The sequence below is a fragment of a genome, unplaced genomic scaffold (assembly GCF_019419815.1).
Source record: "Pyrus x bretschneideri cultivar Hongxiangsu unplaced genomic scaffold, Pyrus_bretschneideri_v1 Contig2, whole genome shotgun sequence".
NCBI classification, from domain to species: Eukaryota; Viridiplantae; Streptophyta; class Magnoliopsida; order Rosales; family Rosaceae; genus Pyrus; species Pyrus x bretschneideri.
In genome coordinates this window covers 4,876,551-4,898,250 of record NW_025999501.1, presented here as the reverse complement: position 1 = coordinate 4,898,250, position 21,700 = coordinate 4,876,551, and the positions used below count along the sequence as shown (strand labels likewise).

General features: G+C 36.8%; 2 protein-coding genes across 2 annotated transcripts; both read right to left on the bottom strand.

The window, feature by feature from the left end:
• Positions 1-4: 4 nt before the first annotated feature.
• On the bottom strand, positions 5-9,698 carry LOC103962778. The gene is made up of 23 exons (XM_009375553.3): positions 9,467-9,698; positions 9,308-9,377; positions 8,539-9,072; positions 7,996-8,219; positions 7,729-7,794; positions 7,498-7,632; positions 6,967-7,085; positions 6,578-6,883; positions 5,918-6,005; positions 5,736-5,841; positions 5,535-5,642; positions 4,657-4,820; positions 4,400-4,520; positions 4,051-4,275; positions 3,774-3,964; positions 2,802-2,969; positions 2,605-2,710; positions 2,275-2,412; positions 1,546-1,707; positions 1,255-1,455; positions 634-828; positions 475-546; positions 5-379 (listed from the first exon to the last, which is right to left on the bottom strand). Exons 2-23 carry the CDS (start codon positions 9,353-9,355, stop codon positions 227-229), a joined length of 3,630 nt encoding a protein of 1,209 aa, XP_009373828.2. The 5' UTR covers positions 9,356-9,377; positions 9,467-9,698; the 3' UTR covers positions 5-226.
• Positions 9,699-13,999: 4,301 nt separating this feature from the next.
• Positions 14,000-20,290, bottom strand: LOC103962764 (glucose-6-phosphate isomerase 1, chloroplastic). The gene is made up of 14 exons (XM_048583137.1): positions 19,662-20,290; positions 19,416-19,538; positions 19,073-19,171; positions 18,575-18,658; positions 17,624-17,767; positions 17,475-17,540; positions 16,720-16,788; positions 16,498-16,605; positions 15,836-15,888; positions 15,616-15,754; positions 15,320-15,476; positions 15,040-15,118; positions 14,509-14,575; positions 14,000-14,406 (listed from the first exon to the last, which is right to left on the bottom strand). Exons 1-14 carry the CDS (start codon positions 20,193-20,195, stop codon positions 14,272-14,274), a joined length of 1,857 nt encoding a protein of 618 aa, XP_048439094.1. The 5' UTR covers positions 20,196-20,290; the 3' UTR covers positions 14,000-14,271.
• Positions 20,291-21,700: the final 1,410 nt, after the last annotated feature.

Genomic DNA, 21,700 nt, shown 5'->3' with positions numbered 1-21,700 from the left:
ATAGTTGGATAAAATCGTGAAAAGGAAATCTATGAAGCCAATATTTGGTCAATACAAAAATTGTTTATCAATCCTATATTTTCGAGCAAAAACATGTGAAACATTGAGTTCTCTTGTGACTCAAGAGCAGCCGAGTTGCTTGCTCCCTCTACAAAAATAAGCAGCACCCGGCTTATACATGTCGATTCAAAAAGGCAATCTGTCTCCCCACCTCATACACTTGCACCTAAAAATAGTAGGAATTGTCCTTCGGATTGGCAGCATCCTTGCAAAGAATAGACCGGACTTCCATTATGGATCTAGGGGGCTGCACGTCCTTCTCCTGCAGTGTGTTCCCCAACAGCTGCTGCATCTGTGATGCAAATGTATCATCCAGAATCTGCAAATACAAAAAAGGTTGCACATTAGAATGGAAACAACCATACCAAGAAGAAAAAGAGGCAACGAGGTTGGAAGGTTTCAACCACTACTTACAGAGACAGCGATGCGAGAACCCTTATACCACGACTTATTTTCTTTTCGGTTCTCTAAGAAACTCAGAACATCCTGCGACAGAAAAAGAGCCAACATTAGATGAGCAAAAGCATCAGCACAGAGCCCCGAATTCTTGAAATGCCAGATTGAAGAATTTACCTGTCCCATTCGGTCCCAATAACCTCGACAAATTGCAATGAAGACGTGAGTCCCAAACACAGTGTGCAGGTGAGTAACTGTGGTTGCCAGCTGGCCTTTCAGAAGCTGCATTCTACTTCTCACATCAGATTCTACCACGGTTTCTTTTGAATCTTGCAGAATCTTCTTTAGTTTTGTAGCACTCTGCAACTTTGACTGCAATAAACATGAAAATCAGTGACACTTGACAAAAATCACTACTTAATAATTTTAAGCATCCACACAGGTAGTGAATGGAAGCAGATAGTGGTTGCTTACTGCAAACATGTGCAGAAGCCTAGCAGTTCTTTTTATTGGTCAAGTAATTCAGATCGTTACACGAATATACCAGTAATTCAGATCTTTATACACCAGAAAATGAATTAATACACGCTTTAATTATTCTTTGATGGACAAATTAGGCATTTTGTACATTATGACAGATTGGCAATTAACATGTTTAACCCTTATATCCATCTTATCTATACTTAGATCATCTCCCGAGCCATTTTCTTTTTCTTTTAACATATACTCGTTAATTTTGTAACACTATCACACAACAACTAATTCAAACAGAAAGGTGCAAACCACAATGATACTCACATTCTCTGCAAGTTTTTCAACAACTGCTTGTATGTAATTTTTGAACTTGGCTCTCAACATTACAGTGACTTCACTGAGACGCTCTCCAGGAACTGTGTTCCCACCATCCGGAATGCAGGAACCCCATGATTTGAACTGAACTTCGATTTGGGGACGAAGGACATCAAGCATTCTCTTCAACGAATTCAACAGAATTCCCAACTGAAATGCAATCATCAATTTTTAGTTTTATTTTTTAAAACGTTGAATACACACTTGAAGATAACCCCAAAGTTCTAATAGTCAACTAACCTCTTCAGGGACTGTATAGGCGCTCACAGACCTTTTGGCAAGCTTCTGAACATACTTGAGGCCAAATTTCTTTGGGGCCAAATTTTCCTTTAATGGTGACAGGATGTCTGCATACTGCTTGTCTAGAGATTCTATGATCGCCTTCTCGACATCAGCAATAGCCTTTGTATTGAAACATACTTGAAATTACCAAACAAGCTTAATATATGCATATTTATTTCTATTTCCAATATGATAACGTCATAACGCACAAGTACAATTTTCTGGATTCAAATTCTAATGTGGAATATAAAGACAAAAATATGCGTAAAGAGAGATTCACTCTGAACTAAGCAAGCCAAGAAAATAAGAAGCCATAACCGGATGACAAGAAACTCAAATTGTAAACCTCCAAAAAACCAAAAACAAAATAAAAATTATAAAATAAGGAAACGATTATATTTTATAAACTGGATACAAAAATATGTGGATGAACAAGACTGTTATAACACTAAATGTCATATTCCTTAAGCAAAACAAATAGCTCTGTATTCTATTCTTTAACCATCATGTTTAAAGTAGGAAAAAGATTAATTAATTAAGCAAATGAAGGAAGAAGGTGGATCCCACATTCATGGATGTGGTACATATGTGTAAGTCCAACAATAAATTGTTGGATAAGTTCAAAATGAACGATGGTGATGAGAAAAACCAAAGTAGACCAAAGACGACACGAGGAATCCAACTTACATTCTCCAGAATGCAGGCATATTCAGGCCATCTGGAAATGATGATCTCATAGTCACTCAAAGTTGCTTTCAGACGATCATACATTTCATCCACAAAAGGAGTCGTCGAATGCTGTGTCCTAACTCCTGACCATTTTACCTGCAAGTGTATAATCTTTAGATACCTTATTGAACATACACCAGTTTATATGAGTGAGGATATCTTTAGAAGCATCGTTTAGCATAGCCCTCCAAAGATGCAGGTATAAAATTGTTGATAAACCACCACAAAAAGAGTACCGACTCATTTGAGATAAATTTCATACACAATAACACTTAATAACATAAGTACCTTGTCTAATTTGCATGCTTCGAGCAAGGACCCACGCTTATTTTGAATCCACAGCATAATATAGAGGTGGAACAATTCTTTTGCATCAACGCCAGCTTTAATATAGCTGAGATAACAAAGAAAATGAATTAGGACAATGCAAACCAAATAATATAATTAAGTGTTAACAATAGTAGTAGTAACAAAATTAACATTACCCGATGTTCCAACTGGAAAGGTCTCTTTGGAAATCTGATGTGGCTATAACAAGGTCTCCTACAGGGGATGAAGGACCCGTTGGGGGGCAAGCAACGAGGAAAGCATGCAATCTACTGCATAGGTCTGTGCTGTATATTGATGCTGACAGATGTGGGAGGTCTACAAAACTGTGTAATGAAAAATAAAGCATCAGAATTATATCTGTCCAACATCAAACAGCCAAACAAACCACTGCACTGGTTTGAGTAAACAATACAGCTTTTCTATATTTTCACAATCACAAAGAAAGTCAAATTAATATCTTAACTATGATCAGCCATGTCGTAAGAAATATTAAACAAACTAAAGCATATATTAAAATGTTAACAAAGACTTAAATCAGTGGTTTTTGCATCTCAAAATGTGAGGAAAATGACTAATAAAACTCTTCTTAATAATATGGAGATTTAGTTGACACTATTCATACTAAATATAAAATATCCGAAGGGTAATTTCTAGTTTTCCTTTCACCTAGGGCCTAAATTTTCAAGGGGCATCCTCTCACATTCCATAGCAAGATCCATTGACCAGAGATAGGGGAAGTGTTTATCTATTTTGAGCTATTCAGTCAAACCAATGGATCGTTAGTGTATAGCAGATAGCATAAGAATTTCACCTCAGAGCACCTATGCACATGAAATAATTATTTTTGCTAAAGATAGTTTGACAGGAACAGGATCATATATACATAAGACGTCAGACCTCAACACAAGATTCAGCACCATATGTCAAAATATCAATTGGCGTAGGTTTTCAATAATGTAACCACAAATGATAGCTTTTTATCATCATTTCATTTCCTAACAATAAAACAAGCCAACTGTTTACAAATACTAGATAGTGCCTCTAATGGACAAATATTTTGCCAAAAAAAAAAAAAAAAAATGAAATCAGATTTGAGACAGTATCACTTGATGGTTTCACGTGTGTACCTGGGGAGTATATGCTGATTATGGATCTCAATATCAGTGTGGATTTCATTCCTAATGTTAAGGCACAAAGATTTCATTTTCTGGTAAGCAGTCGCCATACTCAAACTATCAAGCAATATACCATCGCTATTGCTGGTAATATATTCATCTGTCTCAGCTAAGTGCCTCCGTGATCTCTTTCTCGCAGCAACCTGGCCAGTCACTTAAAACAATTAGAGAAAAGAACAGATATATCACCCACGCAAATCATTGTTAAATAAAGGGAAATTTCTCAAACCTGGAAATGGTGGCATAAAGCAGTCTGCGCTTCGGGAGACAAGATATCATGAAGAAGCATGTAAAGTTTGACAGCAGGCTCCAATGCAGGTGCAGCATGCCCAGTCGCAGGTCGAAAGACCTCCATAATTCCTGAAAGCGATGACTCATCCAAGGACTTGTAATTCTCGAAAGCTAGAGCAAGAGTTTGTTGAATCTGATCCTTGGTTTCTCCTAAGATTCGGTTCTGTGAAAACAAAAGTATTAGACATTTTGTTATGATAGAAATGACAAGAAAGTAAAATGCGATAAGCAAAAAGCATGCCACAACATAAAAGTTAATATCAAAAGCAACAATGATTCAAGAATACCTCTTGGTGACTCAGCGTGCTCTTGTTATGGCCTTTCATCAAAACAGGCCTTAGCAAATCGTACACCAAGTTGAGGCAATCAGCTGTTGGTGTAGCTACATCCATAACATAAGAGAGATACCTAATCAAGATGTTCATATTAGAAGCAAGACTCGGATATGGAATCAGTGAACAAAAAGAAGCGGCTTATAACAATCATTCACATGGGCATATCATTTTAACAGAAACAAGCTATCAATCCAACAACATTCCATTACCTCAGCTTGGTGTATACATCAGAAACACCATAATATGTTGCAAACTCAGTTAAAAGCCATTTCCATGGACCCTGCACCACTAGATTCCTTTGTTGAAAATGCTGAACCTTCATAGCAGCTTCTAAAACAAGGTCATATGCAACTGTTTCTGCAACAGAGCCACACTGAACCACAAAAGCAAAACCAATATCACAAAAGGCATTTTGCAATACATCGTATATAATGGAACTATCCATGTTCCCACATTCAGCTAATGGATTAATAATCATTCTTTGTACGATATTAAAGTCCAAATTATAAATAATAATAAAATAAATAACTATATACTTTCTTCCCTTTTCTTGTTTTTATTTATTTATTTATTTTTCCTTATCCTTTTTTGGCCCAGGACTGGAACATGGTGGCTAATATACATTGCTGAGGAATAATACGAGAAATCACTCAAGAAAAGATTCAAATCTTATCATTCCTTCATCTTTAGAAGATTACAGCACAATATTTAATGAGGGTATACATTATTTTGCTATTGGAAGAAACCCTTGAGCTAAATACTGTTATACACCAGTTAAAACTAAAATTGAAGAGATTCTCTTCTAAGGTCCTGTCAGTCATCCCAAATATATACTATATATCTATAGATCCTAACACCTGATAACAAAAAGCAATCAGACGATCATTTCTACATCCACTTCTTGAACCCGTCAAGATACAAGTGTAGTTAACCTTGTACGACAATTAAACTAAGAATTTTTTTCTTAAGGATTACCATTGTATTAGATTACAAAAAAAACTAATTCATAAATGAAACAACAAATGGAGAAACTCTTAATAAACAAGGTTAATATATCTTTAAGGATACTAAAGTAACAAATAAACACCTTGGGATTGTCATCTGAACTTGTTGAATAATATGTAGATAGCTGCATCTTTCCTACAGGTTCATGTTCTGGTTCACGATAGACAGAGAACCAGCGTTGCTTGTCAGCCTGCAATCAACAATAAAATTAGCCTTTCTGCCAGAACCATTATAGCTTTTATTTATCCTAAAGCTACCACCCTAAGGATTAAGAAGGCATTACTGGGTCATCAACAACTGTTGCCACTTGAACAATGACTCTACCAAAATGCTTTCCCTTCGAATCAAAGACTTCAACTATTAGATCATCTCCCAAACTATCTGGAAAGCTGTAAGAGGTGTCAGTACCCTTCTCAACATTCTCAAGCAGATATTGCTTAGTAAAAAAAGAACAAGAGAGCATACAAGACATGAGTTTCACCGGATCCAGGTTGCATCTTGACAGCATCTTCTTCAGTTGAACTTTTCAGTCTTAACAAACAAGAGTACGTTTCTGATGCCAGTTAAAAGTGAAGGTTAACATTCCAGTAATTCATGAAAGACATTTGGAAAGAATTATGTTATATACACTACAAAGTACAAACACAGCAGACTATCAGAAAACTGTAGCATGCAAAAAAGAAACAAAATGAGGCACCCTTATAAGCGGCCATAAGTTACGGATACAAGAAATGCTAGTCACAGTTTAAAAGTAAACACTTACAGACTAAATCTATGATTTAATGACAGAATAAGCACATAAACCTTCAAGGCTTTAAGATAGTCTCGATATACAGATTAGAGTACACCAATTGTCAGGAAGCACTAGGGCGTGGAGTTTCATTGCATATTTCTATATCTATATCTATGGGTTTCCTTCATCTAAGTTGTACGAAAGGTTGCACACTATCAATTATACTCCTGAAGACAATAGATCTTTCCGTGTGAAGTGGGATATCGAGATTATTGTAAAAGATGGTGCAGGTTGAATGAACGAAATTTTATCATCAATCCTTGTGGTACAAGGGGCATTTCAAAATAAAATGTAGAGAGAGAGAGAGAGAGTTGAATTTTCCATGCTCATACCATGCACAACTTCATATGAGGACGAACTGTCACGTAGACTTGTTACACCAGTTTTCAAAAGTCCAGACACCTGTTTTATATACTGAGTACCAGCATGCACATATGCCAAGCTTTGACGTGAAAAAGAACCATTTGCAGGTACCCGAGGTGCAACTCGAATATTTCGAAGGGCTTGCCATCCAGAGGCAAGTGTAGACTGGAAGCTGGAGAGATGATAACGAATGGATTCCAGTTTGATTACTGGTGGCCTTATAGACGAAATACTGCACCCGGTAGGTGGGTCCAGGCCCATTTTAATTCTGCGCACTGTACAATGAAAAAGAATTCAGAATGATCTCATAACCACGCACTTGAATAGTAAGAATTTAAAAACAGGCGTTAGATGCTACCTTGCACTTTCATTTTGCCAACAACTTTCTTTGGTTTTGGAGCAGCTTTCTCACTTGCAAGCTCTGAAGTCTGCTTTGCCAACAGTTCTTCCTCTGATTGTAAAAGCACTTGTCGTAAACTACAGTTTGACAGCAAGGTTTTAATGAGATGGAGTGTCAATGGTGGAAAAGATAAAAGTAAAGAAGTTTTTCACATCATTCACTGTACTAGTTTAAGCTTTCAACACTAAATATTTTACTAATCGCCTGATCAGAAACAATGTCAACATCACTGAACTCCCATAAGGTTCAAACTTTTTATCTCAAAACCCATCGTAACCTAATTCACTTCTGGCTTAGTCAAACCATAAACTCAATTATATTAATTTGCTATGTTGCATAACTTTTTTTAGACTATGAATTCATGCGAGGATTTGAACACGAAACTGGCAACAGACACGTAATTATACACGGTCTAATAAGAATGCCATGAAAAGCCGTCTAAATTAAGTTTAAGATAGGAGAATAAGGTGATAAAGAGAATGGACTCACCTAAATGCATCTCGTAGAAGAGCACATTCATTTTCCAAGAACATGGGAGCTTCCATGCATTCCATTGCCCAAGCATGAAGGCACAAACGCACACATGCATCATATGCAATGACACCATGCCATGGCCCTAGAGCACTGATATTGGTTTATGGCACATAAAGTCAATACATTTTAGATGGCAGAAACAAAGGTTAAACTTAAAAAAACAATTATGGCATTGGTTAGAGATACCTTGCATAATATGTTGGGAGCCGAGCTGAGCATGATGGCGCAGCAGCTTCGGAACTAGTTGTAGTTCTGTGAACAGAGATTGACATAAGTTGGTCCAGTTACCGAAACTAAAACATACTTATGTGACAAACTGTATGACTGAGAAATGTAAAATAGCAGCATGCTTCAAGTACTTAAGTTTGTGAAACAAAAAGTTTCATGTTTCTTTCCAACATAAGCACAGATGCATGCCATTGTTTCCAAATAGGACTGCAGTAATATGCATACCTTGCAAACTGTTCAAGATTCCCATTTCCAGTAACAACATCCTGCTTTTTACCAGGGGTTGTTTTGAATTCAGATGGAGAAGTAGCATGCGGTGTCCTATGCACTCTAGTAGGACTTTTCTCATCATCTTGTCTAATTTCCTGAGTTGCACCACTAAAGGGTGGTGCACTGGGAACATCGTCATCAGGAAAATTTTTACTCTGCAGCTTTGTGGAATGCAAATTCTGCAAAATGGACAGGTTCAGAAAGAGTATCAGTGCGGTAGTACACCATTTAGATACCTTGAACATTATTCTGCTGCAATGCTGGTCTGTTAGATAGAAAGTCCCTCGATACATAAATAAAACTTTTGCCTTACCAATTTTAGCTTTACCAACTCTTTTTAGTAGGGGTGAATAAAAGGAAATGTTATCCAACAGTTATTAACTAACAATGATTTAGTCAGCATAACTTTAGAATCTCAAGTAGGAGTGTGAGTGATAGCATGCTGTCTTGGATGTCAAACAACAATCCAGATACAATTAAAGATATAAATTCACAAACCTTTTCAGCAGCACTTTCCAAGTTCCTGCGTGAAGTAGAAAACTCTGAGCTTGCAGCCGAATCAGATGACTCGTCCTCCGTATAACCATTCTGCGCAACTGGATACTTCCTCGCTCCCCTCACCAATCTCTCTGCCACAGGTTTCTGTCTCCCCACAACAGTGTCCATCGAGGAACTGACATCTGAGTAAGTATAATCACTGCCATAATTGGTCTGCCCTTGCGACGGCTTCCCATACCTATGAGCAGCGGCACTGGGAACCCTATCATCTTGCGGTGACGAATCCAGCGAGTACCTGCCTCCATAAACTCCATCTTCTGAATCAGTGGTTCTGTCATTATCAGAAGCAGACCCACTCTCATCCCCATCGGCTGGAATTGTCCGAACCGGTATGGCATTGGAGGGCAAGTGTCCACTTCTAAATTTAGACGGAGGGGGGAGTCCAAACCCCCTGCCGCCACTACCATTGCGAATGTGCATAATCGGATCAATCCTAGGCCGCAAATTAGAACCCGAAAATGGAACTTCCTCCTTCTGATTAAGCAACACAACCCATAAATCCAAATTTCAGAAGTCAGAACCAAATTTTCTGACTTTAAAGCGCACATGCAAAATTAACACAAACCCAGATCCTAAATTCCCAAACACACTAGAACAAGAAGCAGCATTCACTCAAACAACAGTATAAATCAAACTCTACTTTATTATTTATTTATTTTTACTTAAAAAAAAAAGAAAAGGAAAGAGGGTATGATTTATCTTCACAAACCTCTCTAACCCAACGAAGGGCGCTCCTATCAAGTCCTTCAGTGAACATCTCTTCTGGATTCTTCCTTTACCTGATTCAAAACCCACAAACCAAAAATTTAAAAAAAAAAAAAACAACTTTTTTTCTCCAGAATCTTCCCACCACCCACAAACAACTTACATATGGCAATGCAGAAAACCCAAATGAGAGAGAGGGATTTCAGAGAAGAAGTAAAATCAGCGAGATTTTGGAAGAGAAAAGTGCTTCTGCGAAAAGCTATTTCAGAAGACGTGCTTGTTTAATGATCTCTCTGTTTCTTCTGGGTGTGGAAATCTGTCACACACTGTGAACTATATTCTGACTTCTTTCTTTCTATTTTCTCTTCTTAATTAATTTAGGATTTCGTCTACTGCTTTCCTTTTCTTTGTTATAGATTTTCAAAAATCCCAACGAATCTCGTACGCGGTCGAATAGGCAAGAATATTTTGGATTTGGAAGCCAAAACGGCGACGTAGAAGGAAATAAATTGGATTCTGTAATTAATTATTTAATTAAAAGTAATTAATTAATCTTCATCAAAAAAGGTTGTTTATTAAATTAATTAAAAGTTCTAACGTTAGATTATTAATGGAAAATAAAATGCTTTTCCGACGTAGCCGTCAACAAGTAACGGGAAGTCGACGTGGCGGAGCTTTTGTTTTTTAGCTTTTTTTTAATTATTTATATCAGCCGAAAAAAATAATAATAATGTTCCTAAATTCCGAACGTTGTAATGGGAACATGCTTTTTTGGTCTAATTTCGGGATCAGGATCCTCTCTTAATCTAAGGATGAGGATCCTTATGATTAAGGAATATGGATCGTTGGATAAAAATTCAACGATTATAATTATTATAACTTTAAAGAGATCCTTCTGTTTGTAACCGTTGGATTTTCATCAAACGATCTACATCCTTTAATCATGAGAATTCTCAGGAGAGGATGGTGGTCCTAATTTCGCGCTAAACCAGATTTTCCACTCACATGGATTGGTTCTGCAGTGGGGTCCCACATGCCATACTTTTCTTCTTTTGTAATTTTCTTTTCAATTTTGTTATTATCGAGGGAACTATTACAAATGAAGAGGATTGGAAGTTTAGAACGCAGGGCACATAGGTAGAATTTAATACAGTATTTCGTAGGATATTAGACTGCATGCAAATCTTTTGTAACTTATTGGCAATGAAAAATACTTATTTTTTAGGTGAAATCAATTTTTCTAAGTGTTAAATTACAATTCTACTAGCCTTTATGCACGTATGAGAAGGTATTTTTTGAATCACGGCATGCTACGTGCGATTTACACGTTTTAAATTAATAATATTAGACCATGTGAGAAGAAATCCCTCATAAATCTAGCTCAATCAACATAATAAAATTAGTCTTTCAATTTCGATCCATATTCGATTGAATTTACATTAAGAATAGAGAAAATAATATTTAATAAAAAACTGATTGAATCACATTATTACTAACGCATTGTGAGGTACTAATTATAAATAATAATATAAAAAAACACTGTACAGGAAAAAGTTACTTATTAAAAACATTGTTTATATAATGAAAATACCCCTGCCACATTTGATGTATTATTTTGGACTGCTTTTGAAGTTTTTTGTTTGAAAGGCATTTCTATCCACTTATTTTTTATGAAGCTTGTGATCCCAAAAACCACTGTTCAAAAGCCCTACTGGTTTTATATATAGAAGATATGCATGACAAGAGATTTTTGTGATTTTAATATTTTTTTTTATACATACATTGTGATTGTGATTTTGCGGCATGCAGCTAAACAAAAATTATGTTAATTGTAGCGGTTATAGGCTTAGTCAAGTTAACTGTAACAACATAAATAAGTTAGTGGTATAGTGAAATCAAACAGTCTTATAGCCCTCCTCACATCGACAATCTCCCACCTTTTTTCCTCCCTTTCCCTTGAACCAAATTAACTATATTTTTCTTATGTCAAACGTTAGATTTGTTAGATTAAATATTAAATTAAAGAGTCGAATGGGTTCGAACCACACCGTGAGGGCAAAACTCATCTCCACCAATGTAATAGATGATCACTTGCTATCATTTATGTAATTATGTTTGAATCTTTCTCTTTATCATTTAGATCAATTTCATATAGAATACCTCTTGACATTAAAAAACTTATAACACTGAATTTGTAACTTTGTTAAATTACTTTTGTGTATGTAACTGTAATTTACAGAAAAGCAGATGACCGACTTCACTTGGCTTGTTTTGGGGCAACCGTTAAGTCATTGGTGGGGTCTGGGCACTTTAATTTGAAACAAAAAATTATACCACTTGAGATTGGAATTGACCAACCCAGTGCTTAATGACTAAATCTACTAGATTAGTGGTGGTTTAGTGCCTTAACCCTTAAGCTATTTCTGCATGGGGTGGGAACCACCGGCCACATGCTACTCACACTGCCAACCAAACACCCTCAAAAACCTTTAGTTCCTCTCTGTCTTTTTTGTCTGACATCGTACGCACATGAGCTGTACACATCTAGAAGCCTAACTCTAAAACTCACTCTCCTACCAAACATTGTACTCAAACATAAAAACGGGTAGGGGCGATATGAAACAACGTCAACAAGTTTGGAAGAAATATTATCATGCGCATGAGCCGTGACACAACAGTAAATCGTAGCTACATCCCTCTCTATCTTCTTTTCGAATCACATGTGGCAACAACATAATTTTAGCTCTCAAGTCAAACAACATTTCAAATTAGTGTCAGCGTCTCCAAAAAATGGATATGTTTGAATTTGCGGAAATTTGAACTCAAGTGGGAAGTTTCAAACACTTACTTGCTTGCCACTAGATTGACTTCTTAGAGATTATGCGTATATGTATTTTGGATTAACTTGACAATTATCTTTGGTGATACACAGAAGCTAAACACAGAAAACGAATAGTAGGAAGGACTTTTTGGTTCTAGGTCGTCAAGGTAAAGATTTATCTCATATATGAATCATTTTCCAAATCTTATATCTTTGATTATATTGGATACCATATTGATGTAGCATCTTTAAATCCTAATCGGCTAATCCGAGTGCAAGTAATCTGATGCTTATTTTTATTTTATAAAGTAGTGAGTTTCAAAATTTCAATACATTTAATGTGAAGTCACCAGCTAATATTTTTTTTCTTAAAGTGTACAATAACTATAAAAATCAAAAGATCGATGAAAGATGCTACTACATTATGAAAGGTTAGAGAATATTTATGTACCAAAAAAATTGAAAACATAATAAATTTTTCTCTCTGCTTACAAGGACATAATAATTATATGCACATGATGGAATTTCGCTGAAAATTAACTTTGTCCCACAATAAAGTTTAGAATTTGTTTGAAACTGTTTTTTTAATGACTAAAAAGTTATTTCAAATAACTAAAAAAAGGGCTAAAACTAAAATATATTTGTACTCATAAACGCGTTTAGAACCATTTGAAAATAGTTATATAAAAAATATTTATACTCATAAATGCATTTTTTTTAAAAATATTTTTATTAAAAAACGCTTCATATGAAAAGTACTAAAAATTAAGAGTTTCAGTCGGCTTCCACAAATAGAATTTTCAAATAATTGGAGACAATAGGCCTTAATTAGGCGTGTGCTGGCTGACTTAAAGTGGAAATAATTAGCAGGCAACAGTTGGAGATGGACAATGACCGACTGATATTGACAAATTGGATTTGAATTATGAGAATTTTAACGAAAAGCTTATGGTACTGTTGAATTTAACGAAAAATCATATTTTTATATTAAAAGGTTAATTCTGATACTATTTATTTTATGTTTTATTTTGTCTTTATCGTTAAAACTCAAAGTTTTTAAACATTTTTCATTAGTTTTCGTTTTGATTATTGACTATGACTGTCTGTCATTTTCTAGTGCTGGACAAAAACCATTTGAATATTCAATCCTTCATTCCATCAACAAAACTTTCATGTGCTCTTTTCGATTAGGAAAATGACAAACACACATTATTTTCAATTTTCTACACACTTTTGTTTAATTATGTCTGTTATTTTTATTTGATTTGTTCATTCAACAATCAAAAATAAAGAAAATTGTAAGAGACGTTAAAAATAATGTATGAAAGTAAAGAAATTCCAGAGTTGGACGCTTGGACCATGCGTCCTTGCAGATACTAGACACCAGAAAATTTTCCTACTCACCCCTCATTTTGTGTCACACCTCCTCCCACCACATCCATGACCGAATGAGGATTCTCTCCAAATCCTCTTTATGAGGATCTTAGGAATCAATTCATCTTAATCATTTATCGTATATTATGCAGCCAGTTTTCGTTAGATATTATTTATGTTCAAATTTAAATAAAAAATCAAAATAATTTCTGATTACATAATAACTGACAAATGAATACGATGAATTGATCCTTAAGATCCTCACAAAGAAAATCCAAATAGAATCATGTTCTTCCATGACCAACCACATCCGACAGTCTCACATAAGAACCTCTTGTGAAAATAATGCACTAAGACAATTGAGTTATTGGAATGTGTGCAATTATTATTACTATAAGTCAAATCAACATTAGAATATAGCACTAACACAATTAGTGTGCCAAAACCGATAGTGTACAGAAAATGTTGACAAAGTGTGCAGAAAATGTTGACAAAGGAGGATGATTTAAAGTATAATATTCTGAAATAAACCACCATATTACATCGTCATCGTTTGTGACACGCTCAAAACGACAAGCCGTAAATGGAATTTTATTTCCGGGTTAACTCGACCAGATTTGCGATTCCAAATAAATTGTTATAGTTTCTTCTCAAAACAAAAAAAAAAAAAAAAAAAAAAAAAAAAAAATACAAGACAAAATACAAAGGGAAGAAGATGAAGTTTTCCGGATGTGTAATTTCCAATACATGCATAATACAGGAAAGCACACAACTTAACCGTACAACGCATCGACATTACACTCCCCGAGGAAAACTTTGATGCTTCGCGGCGAACCGCAGTCGCCTTCAGCGATAATTGCTCTGTCATTGGCAGCCACGTGAGCGACGATCTTGTAGATCATTTCGATCTGAAGGAACCAGGTAACAACGTTAGTGAAAGAAATGAACTGCACAGTGAAACAAATTTTTCTGTTAAAAAGGAGGATATGAAAAGGGGAAACTGGTAATACATCTTCAGTAGCGTGGCACCGGTCAGCTACTTCTTCAAGCGTCAATGGTTCGACAGGATCCTTGCAGCTGAAACACAGATAGTGGCGGTGAGAATTAGAAACAAACAATGACAACCCTGGTCACATTGCTTATGTGACATACGGTAGAAGTGGTCCTTCATTCGGATTTTGTTTCTTTTCCAATCAATGACAAGGTTGGTATTTTCGTATTAGTGCAACAGATAAGACCTTTCTCACAAGGATGTGACAGAAAAAAAATTTCCGCAGCAAATTGCCACTTCTTTTATTTCGTAAAATAACAAAATTACTTGATCTGGATTCTCTGTAAGAATCTTTCAAATAATGATCCTGTTGTTACAGTTCCAGAAGTTTTCCTTCATTTGGGAAATGTATGTAAAAAATTGGTTTTGTACCTTAATTTAGTGAAAATATCAAATCATATGCGAGGACGATGAACAGAGAATTGCGAAAGTGTTCATTTCAGAACCTATGCATAGAATGAGCTTGATCTCTAATAATTTGACGGCATACCTGGCCTCATTGAGCACTGCTAAAACCCGCTTCTGAAGGGCTAATACTTCTCCAGCTGCCTTTTTCCCAGCTTCAACACCTGAGACAACAATTAAATACAGAGGATTAACAGAGACAAAAGAAGGTAACTCACGTCACATATCAATAACAAATGAACGTTCTCAGTTACTACCTATATCGGGGACAAATGCATAATGCACAAAAACTAAATAAAACAAATAACCTTTCATTTCTACTCATTCACTTCCAGACCCAAGGATGGTCAAAACATGTTATTTACCAGGTTGATGGTAAGCGTTAATGTTGACAAGTGAAGCATATATCCCGACCGCTCTCTCATAAAGTGCTATGAGAGCGCCAACAGATCTTGGTGTCACTTCTTCCACTGTAACCGTAATTGACTCCCGGTCGTTTGAATAAAGAGCTGACCTTGTTCCCTGCAAAACTCAGTTTAGAATCTTAACATTGATGCATGTATGCTAGGAAATAAAAACGTAGCAAACCAGTTATAGCTAATAAAACAAAAAAATAAAAGGAAGTGACACCCAACAGGTAGTCACTTATAATGAATCTAACCTGCAGCATTCCGAACAGGTAGTCACCACATGTGACGCCGGGTTCAAGCTCCCAATCATGACCTGGTGGCCTATCACGTAGTACTTCAATGAATGTCACAAAGAAATTGTGCACGCCGTCTCTTAGTTGTTGAATGTAGCTGTTGAAACAGGTTCATGAAGCTCACAAATGGTATACATCAATTTATGGATCAACTTAGTAATGAAAATTGAAAACTTACGCATGCTGATCTGTGCTCCCTTTATTTCCATAGACAGTAAGTCCTTGATTCACCTGTGAAAGAAAGGTGCGCACTAAAACCATCAATTACAAAATATTGACCCAAAAAATAACCCACCATTAGAGCACCTCTAACAGATACTACTAATTAGGGTATGAACAGTCTTAAATAATCTAGTATGTTGATCATCAAGAGGGTTCAGAAAGCAATCTATGCTAAATTCCTATGTAATCAACTAATGGAGCTACACACATTATGAGGGGATCAAAATTCAAGGAGCAGGACTTACAGAACTTAATAAAAGCTTGACACTATCTGCGAGGCTACATACACAAATTCAAAGCTTGTTCACATTTAAATATCATATTATTCCATGCTAGCACTAAACACATCACATATGCGAACCAGTCTAAGTGATGAGGCATTGAAGCCTGATCGCCTAGGGAACTTATACAAGGGCAAAAACATGGTACGGAAGTCAAAACTAAACTAGACTCCAATTTTTAAGTGCAAATACCTACCCGCAGAAGGCAAAATCTAAAAATATCGCAAAATCCAAGTCTATCTTGGAAACTGAACTAAATGTTTTCAGGTGATCACCTTTTTCCCACTCAAAATAGAAGTAAATGAACAAAAAATGGTATACAGATTGTTGCACATACCCGATTTCCATCAAGGTCAAATTCCTTCCCAATAGATTCCATGACCAGCTGTTGTAAATACCGACTAAATAATAATAGGCTATCCTTGTAAGGAAGAACAACCATATCCTGACAAAGTGCGAAGAGCGAACATTTAGAAACTTCAAAATGAAAAACATCATAAAGAGATCACACTAAAATTTGACAGTATTTAAGGAGTAGAATAGAGCGAATAAAAGGTACCTTTGATCCCACCCCATCAGAAGCCCAATACCAGCATAAAGCAAGCAACGCAGCCGGATTATTCCTAAGCTGAACAAAAAAGCATGAAATACATTGGTTATTTGTTTTCCACTCCTATTTCGGTTAGGGGAGTACTAGCCAAACAACATAACTAGTCATTACTCATTACTTCCCACTTAGTTATGCAGTTTTACTCTCATGGAGTTCAACTTGAGGTCAGACTGGAAAATCATTCAATGTTGGGGAAAACGACTAACTGTATTACCAAAAACTAAACAGAAGAAATAACTTTACTGCTGAGAGTAACAGAAGATAGCAGCAACAGAGCAGGTAAGTCAATGACTTTTCCAAAGAGAACTATCAAATTTGAGGAGCCGGTGGTGTAAGGCATGTAAGTACACTGGAATTGACTTCACTGAAGGTTCTCTGAAAGGTGCAGCTCAGCCAGTACTTCTATTTTTATTTTTTTTTACTGCCAGCTGGGTAATTTTTTTTCATTACAAGGTAAAGGAATAATTTCCAACCAAAAAGGTTTCACACCTATATTACACAACTCCTATTACATCAAGTTAAATTATAGAAAAATTTGCAAAACAGCAGAATTATCCATCAAAATAGATAAAATGATTTTTTCAATATGTAAACTATCATATACAACCCCACTGACATTGTGATTCAGAAAATTCGCTCTGACCAACCAGGCAGCACTATATCCAATCAACGATAAAAAACAGAGGTAGCAAACTGATGCTCACCACAGTGGTTCGGTTTGCCTCATCCATCAAGTGTCCACCAGCGAGCATTTCTTTAATATCAATCCCCTGAAGAGGATCAATTATATAAGAGTTACCCATGATAAAAATCAATGGTGATCATATCAAAACCTGAATTTAAGGTCTCCAACCTGCAGTGCTGCCGGAAGAAGACCAACTGCAGACATTTCAGATGTTCTGCCACCAACCCAGTCAAACATGGGGAGTCTAGCTAACCATCCCTCAATTCTGGCAGTGTTGTCCAATAATGAATTTTCTTGAGTTATAGCAACACCCTACACATACACATAGCAATACATGACATGTTGACGATTACAAACGATTACAATAAGAGAAGAAATACCTAAATAAGAGTACTGGCAAAAATGAAACTATAAGTTACATCACCATATAGCAGCAAGCACTGCCCAACACTAAATATGAGGTGAAAGGTCGATCAATGAGGTTCTATCTCACCTTTAAAATAGGGAATCTGATGCAGACAAACAGAGAAATCCTAATAGCTCTAAAACTCCTTATAAATTATGAAAAGAAGCCAGCCATAAAAATTGATTGAAATTAAACATCAAATGGTGGTGTTGTGTAGACAACTAAGCCCTTTTGATTAATAGTCCAAAGCACTCATTAGAATAAGAGGTTAGAGGCTTAACCATCACTTTAGACAAAAGGAATTGCAAGGGATTTGTGAGAATCGTTGGCTAAAACTGGTAAATCAGAACAAAACAATAGTGTTTTCAAGGAAAGGTTTTTGAAGATACAGCCAATAGGATCAATATACCATGACAGGTACCTATGCTCCCCATCCTCTTAAATCATAGAAAAGGAAGATGATCAATGCAATTTCCTAATGCATGTGGCATGTTCGTCAGCCAGAGTGTTGGACACCATAAATGATAATAAATAAATAAAATAGAGCTTAACATCCCCTTCTACAACCTAATAAACCTAATATCCTACTCCAAAACTCTAGCTCCAATAACGCCATCAGAGATTTCTAGTTTTCTATAATGACGAGATTTAACATTTGATAAGTTGACTGTCAGAAAATTAATAAAGCAGAAAGAAAAACCTGAGATCAAAACCTGTTTTGCAAAGTTCAGGCCAGCCTCACGGAAGGCCTTCTGTACTTCCAGTAACCCATTTCTAGTTTCAGGAGTACCTCCACTCTGAAATTAATAATTTGAAATTGACATCATATCAGCAACTTGGATTACAACATAATCAAGACAAAGAATTTAGAATACAAAATTAGATGGAAATGTACACTGAACGCACACATCGTGTCTCCTCTCGTATTAGTTTCTCACATTTATGGTACCAAAAAAGGCTTATTTTTCTTAAATCTGGGGATACTAGAAACTCATTGGAAAAAAAAAAAACTGCAGTCCATGTGGCTTTGTCAGGAAAGTGTGGATGAAGTAAAATTGTTCGTTATAGCGTAAAGTAAAAAATATTCTCTTAGGTTTATCAATCACTAATTATATGTTTTTTAAACCATACCATCACACCTATTTCACCGGACGTGTAGTACAATTAATGCATAATAACAGAAAAAGGGCAAAGAGATTTTGTATTCAAACCTTTGAAATCACAATGACAAGTGTTGAAGCCAGCTCGGGCCCAAGCTGTGCAATCTGATGATCAATTCCTGCTGGATCGGTATTGTCAATAAATCTTATCTGCAAACAAGACAAAAACAAAAATAATCATTTGCACAAATATATAAAGGATCAAAATAGGAGGGGATAGAGTGATTGGCATTGAACTACACCCAGTAGCTAGCATATTTCATACCAGAACCGAATCTTAGCATTCTTCAAGCATGTAAATATGGTACACCGATTTTGGTTCGATAGGGGAAGCCTATAATGTCACAGAAAAGCTTGCATGTGGGCAGAAAGTAGAATGCACTTATAAATGTACCTTAAGAGGAGGGTTATCCGGAGCTAATGCCTCAGCAACGAACTGTGGTCCAAGTGCTGAGCCTCCAATTCCAACTGATAGTACCTGAGTAAACCGACCTTCCGGCGAAGATGGCGGCTTAATCTGCAATTTCCAACAAATCCCATTTCATCAAATTACATATACGAACGTATCTATTTATCAAATTATCAGTAGCTAATCAGATTAACCAATTAACGAACGGATATTAAAACACAAAAATCTGACCTTACCGCTGACGACGTCGTTCGAGAACTTCAGAAGTGCCTCGAGGGTGTTCTCAATCTGCAACCTGAGGAACGAGGTGGGGGCGAGCTTTGGGTTTCGAAGCCAGTAATGGCCGACCATGCGGCCCTCATCGGGATTAGCAATCGCGCCTTTCTCCAGCTCCTCCATGGCCTTGAACGCCGCCTGGAACCGGGGCTCCATTTCGGAAACGAACTCGTCCGTGAACCCGACCCGACTCACATCCAGAAACAACCCGAGCTCCTTGTGCTGGTACAGCCAGTCAACGTACCTCCGCCACAGCGCGTGTGGGTCCTTCACCAGCCCCTTCTTCTTACTCGGAGCCCCATCGGTGGTGTTCGCTAACTCCGCCGAGACCTCCCGAGCCACCGACAGAGCAAAGCCGCGATCGGCCGATTTGACCCGGCCGGGAAACGCTGCCGAAACCGAAACGGAGTCATTCCGCAGCGAACTCGCCGGTTTCAGCTGGCGCTTGATCGTCGGAGAAGCAGAGTAAATGCCGGAGATTGAAGCCATTGGAATCGCCGATTGAGGAACTTTTGAGGATTTTGGTGCTCCCACACTCAGTCACACCATGGATGTGTGCTCGGGAGTCGCGGTTGAGAAATGCGTTAGGCTTTTTGGCCCTTTCTCTCTCTCAGTATGTATTTTAGGCGTGAGCGGGCGGCGTTTGACATGGTTCACACATTGATTAGTTGGCGGTTTATTATTTCGTTGACGGAAATGGCCTCCGTTGGTGGTGTTATTACGGGAATGCCCGCGAATAATCTTGCGTTTCCTATTCATCGCGCTCTTTTGTGCTCTTGGTCATTTGCCGGCGCGCGGACCTGGCTACCGGATGTCTCGAAAGGACAATTTGGTCAAAAGGCATCCATCCGCTTCAGTGCCGTTGATTATTTAAATCCTGCGTGGAATCAACCAAGAGTTCTTTTGTTTGGCCAAATTGCACTGAGGGGCCCTGTAGATTCTGGAGGTTTCCACTTGAGTTCTTGTAATTTTGTCTTTTTTCATTTTCGTCTATTGGTTTCCAATTGAGTTTTCAGTTTCCATTGTTTGATAACTACTTTTGATTTTTTAATTCTTAAATAAAAAACATTATGTTGAGAGTTAAGGACTCAAACAATTTTTTTTAGCTAATTTCCCTCGACTTCTATTTTCTATTCATTTCATCCAGATTGTCGTTAAATGGAAACATTGCACACCATGGAAGAGTAATTTGATCATTTCGCTACTTCAAAAATGTAATACCCAGTGTATTTTTAGATATAGGATTTAGTTATTCATTTTTATGATTATGTGGAGGAAGTTGAAGACAAATCAACTGATGGTTATGAAATTCAAATGAAGAGAAATGTGAAATCTCGTTCCTGAATAGTATTATTAAATTAAGTATTTTGTATTTGTATTCAGAGTTACGATGCATTTATATTTATTATTTACGGCGTATAATTTTTTTGATAAGTTAAAAAGATGAAAATGCCCGTAATTGGTTAAATAGAATTATGCGGGGACATACTTTATCCTTCCATGTTTCGTCATATTTCTTGGCATATTTGGATAGAGCTCGATCCCATAAGCACGTACATGAAAACTATTTGTAAATCGGAATTATAACGAAGGAGTTATAAACGAGCAAAGACAAAGGCAAAATGGTCATTGGACCATTAATTTCTAGAAGGTTCCAGCTTGCTGGAGCAGTATTCTGGTAAAGAAAAGCCACGTGTGTGGCTATGATTGGAGAAGGGAAGGAAATGAAAGAAATGAGAGAGGGAGTTGCCCAAGGAGGAGAGGAAGAAATGAGGGAAATGAGAAAAAATAAAAAAAAAGGGAGAAGGGGGAGCCAACACCCAGATCCCCTTGACCTGCGTGAGACCGACTTCCAACCCGGTCCTTGGAGAAATTTCCGAAGTCATTTCCATCGATTTTTCGACGAGATGAAACCACCCATCACCACCACACTACTCACTGACCCCTCCTTTTCAATTTCCACCCAAACTCGACTCGGTTTTTCTCCAGTTTCA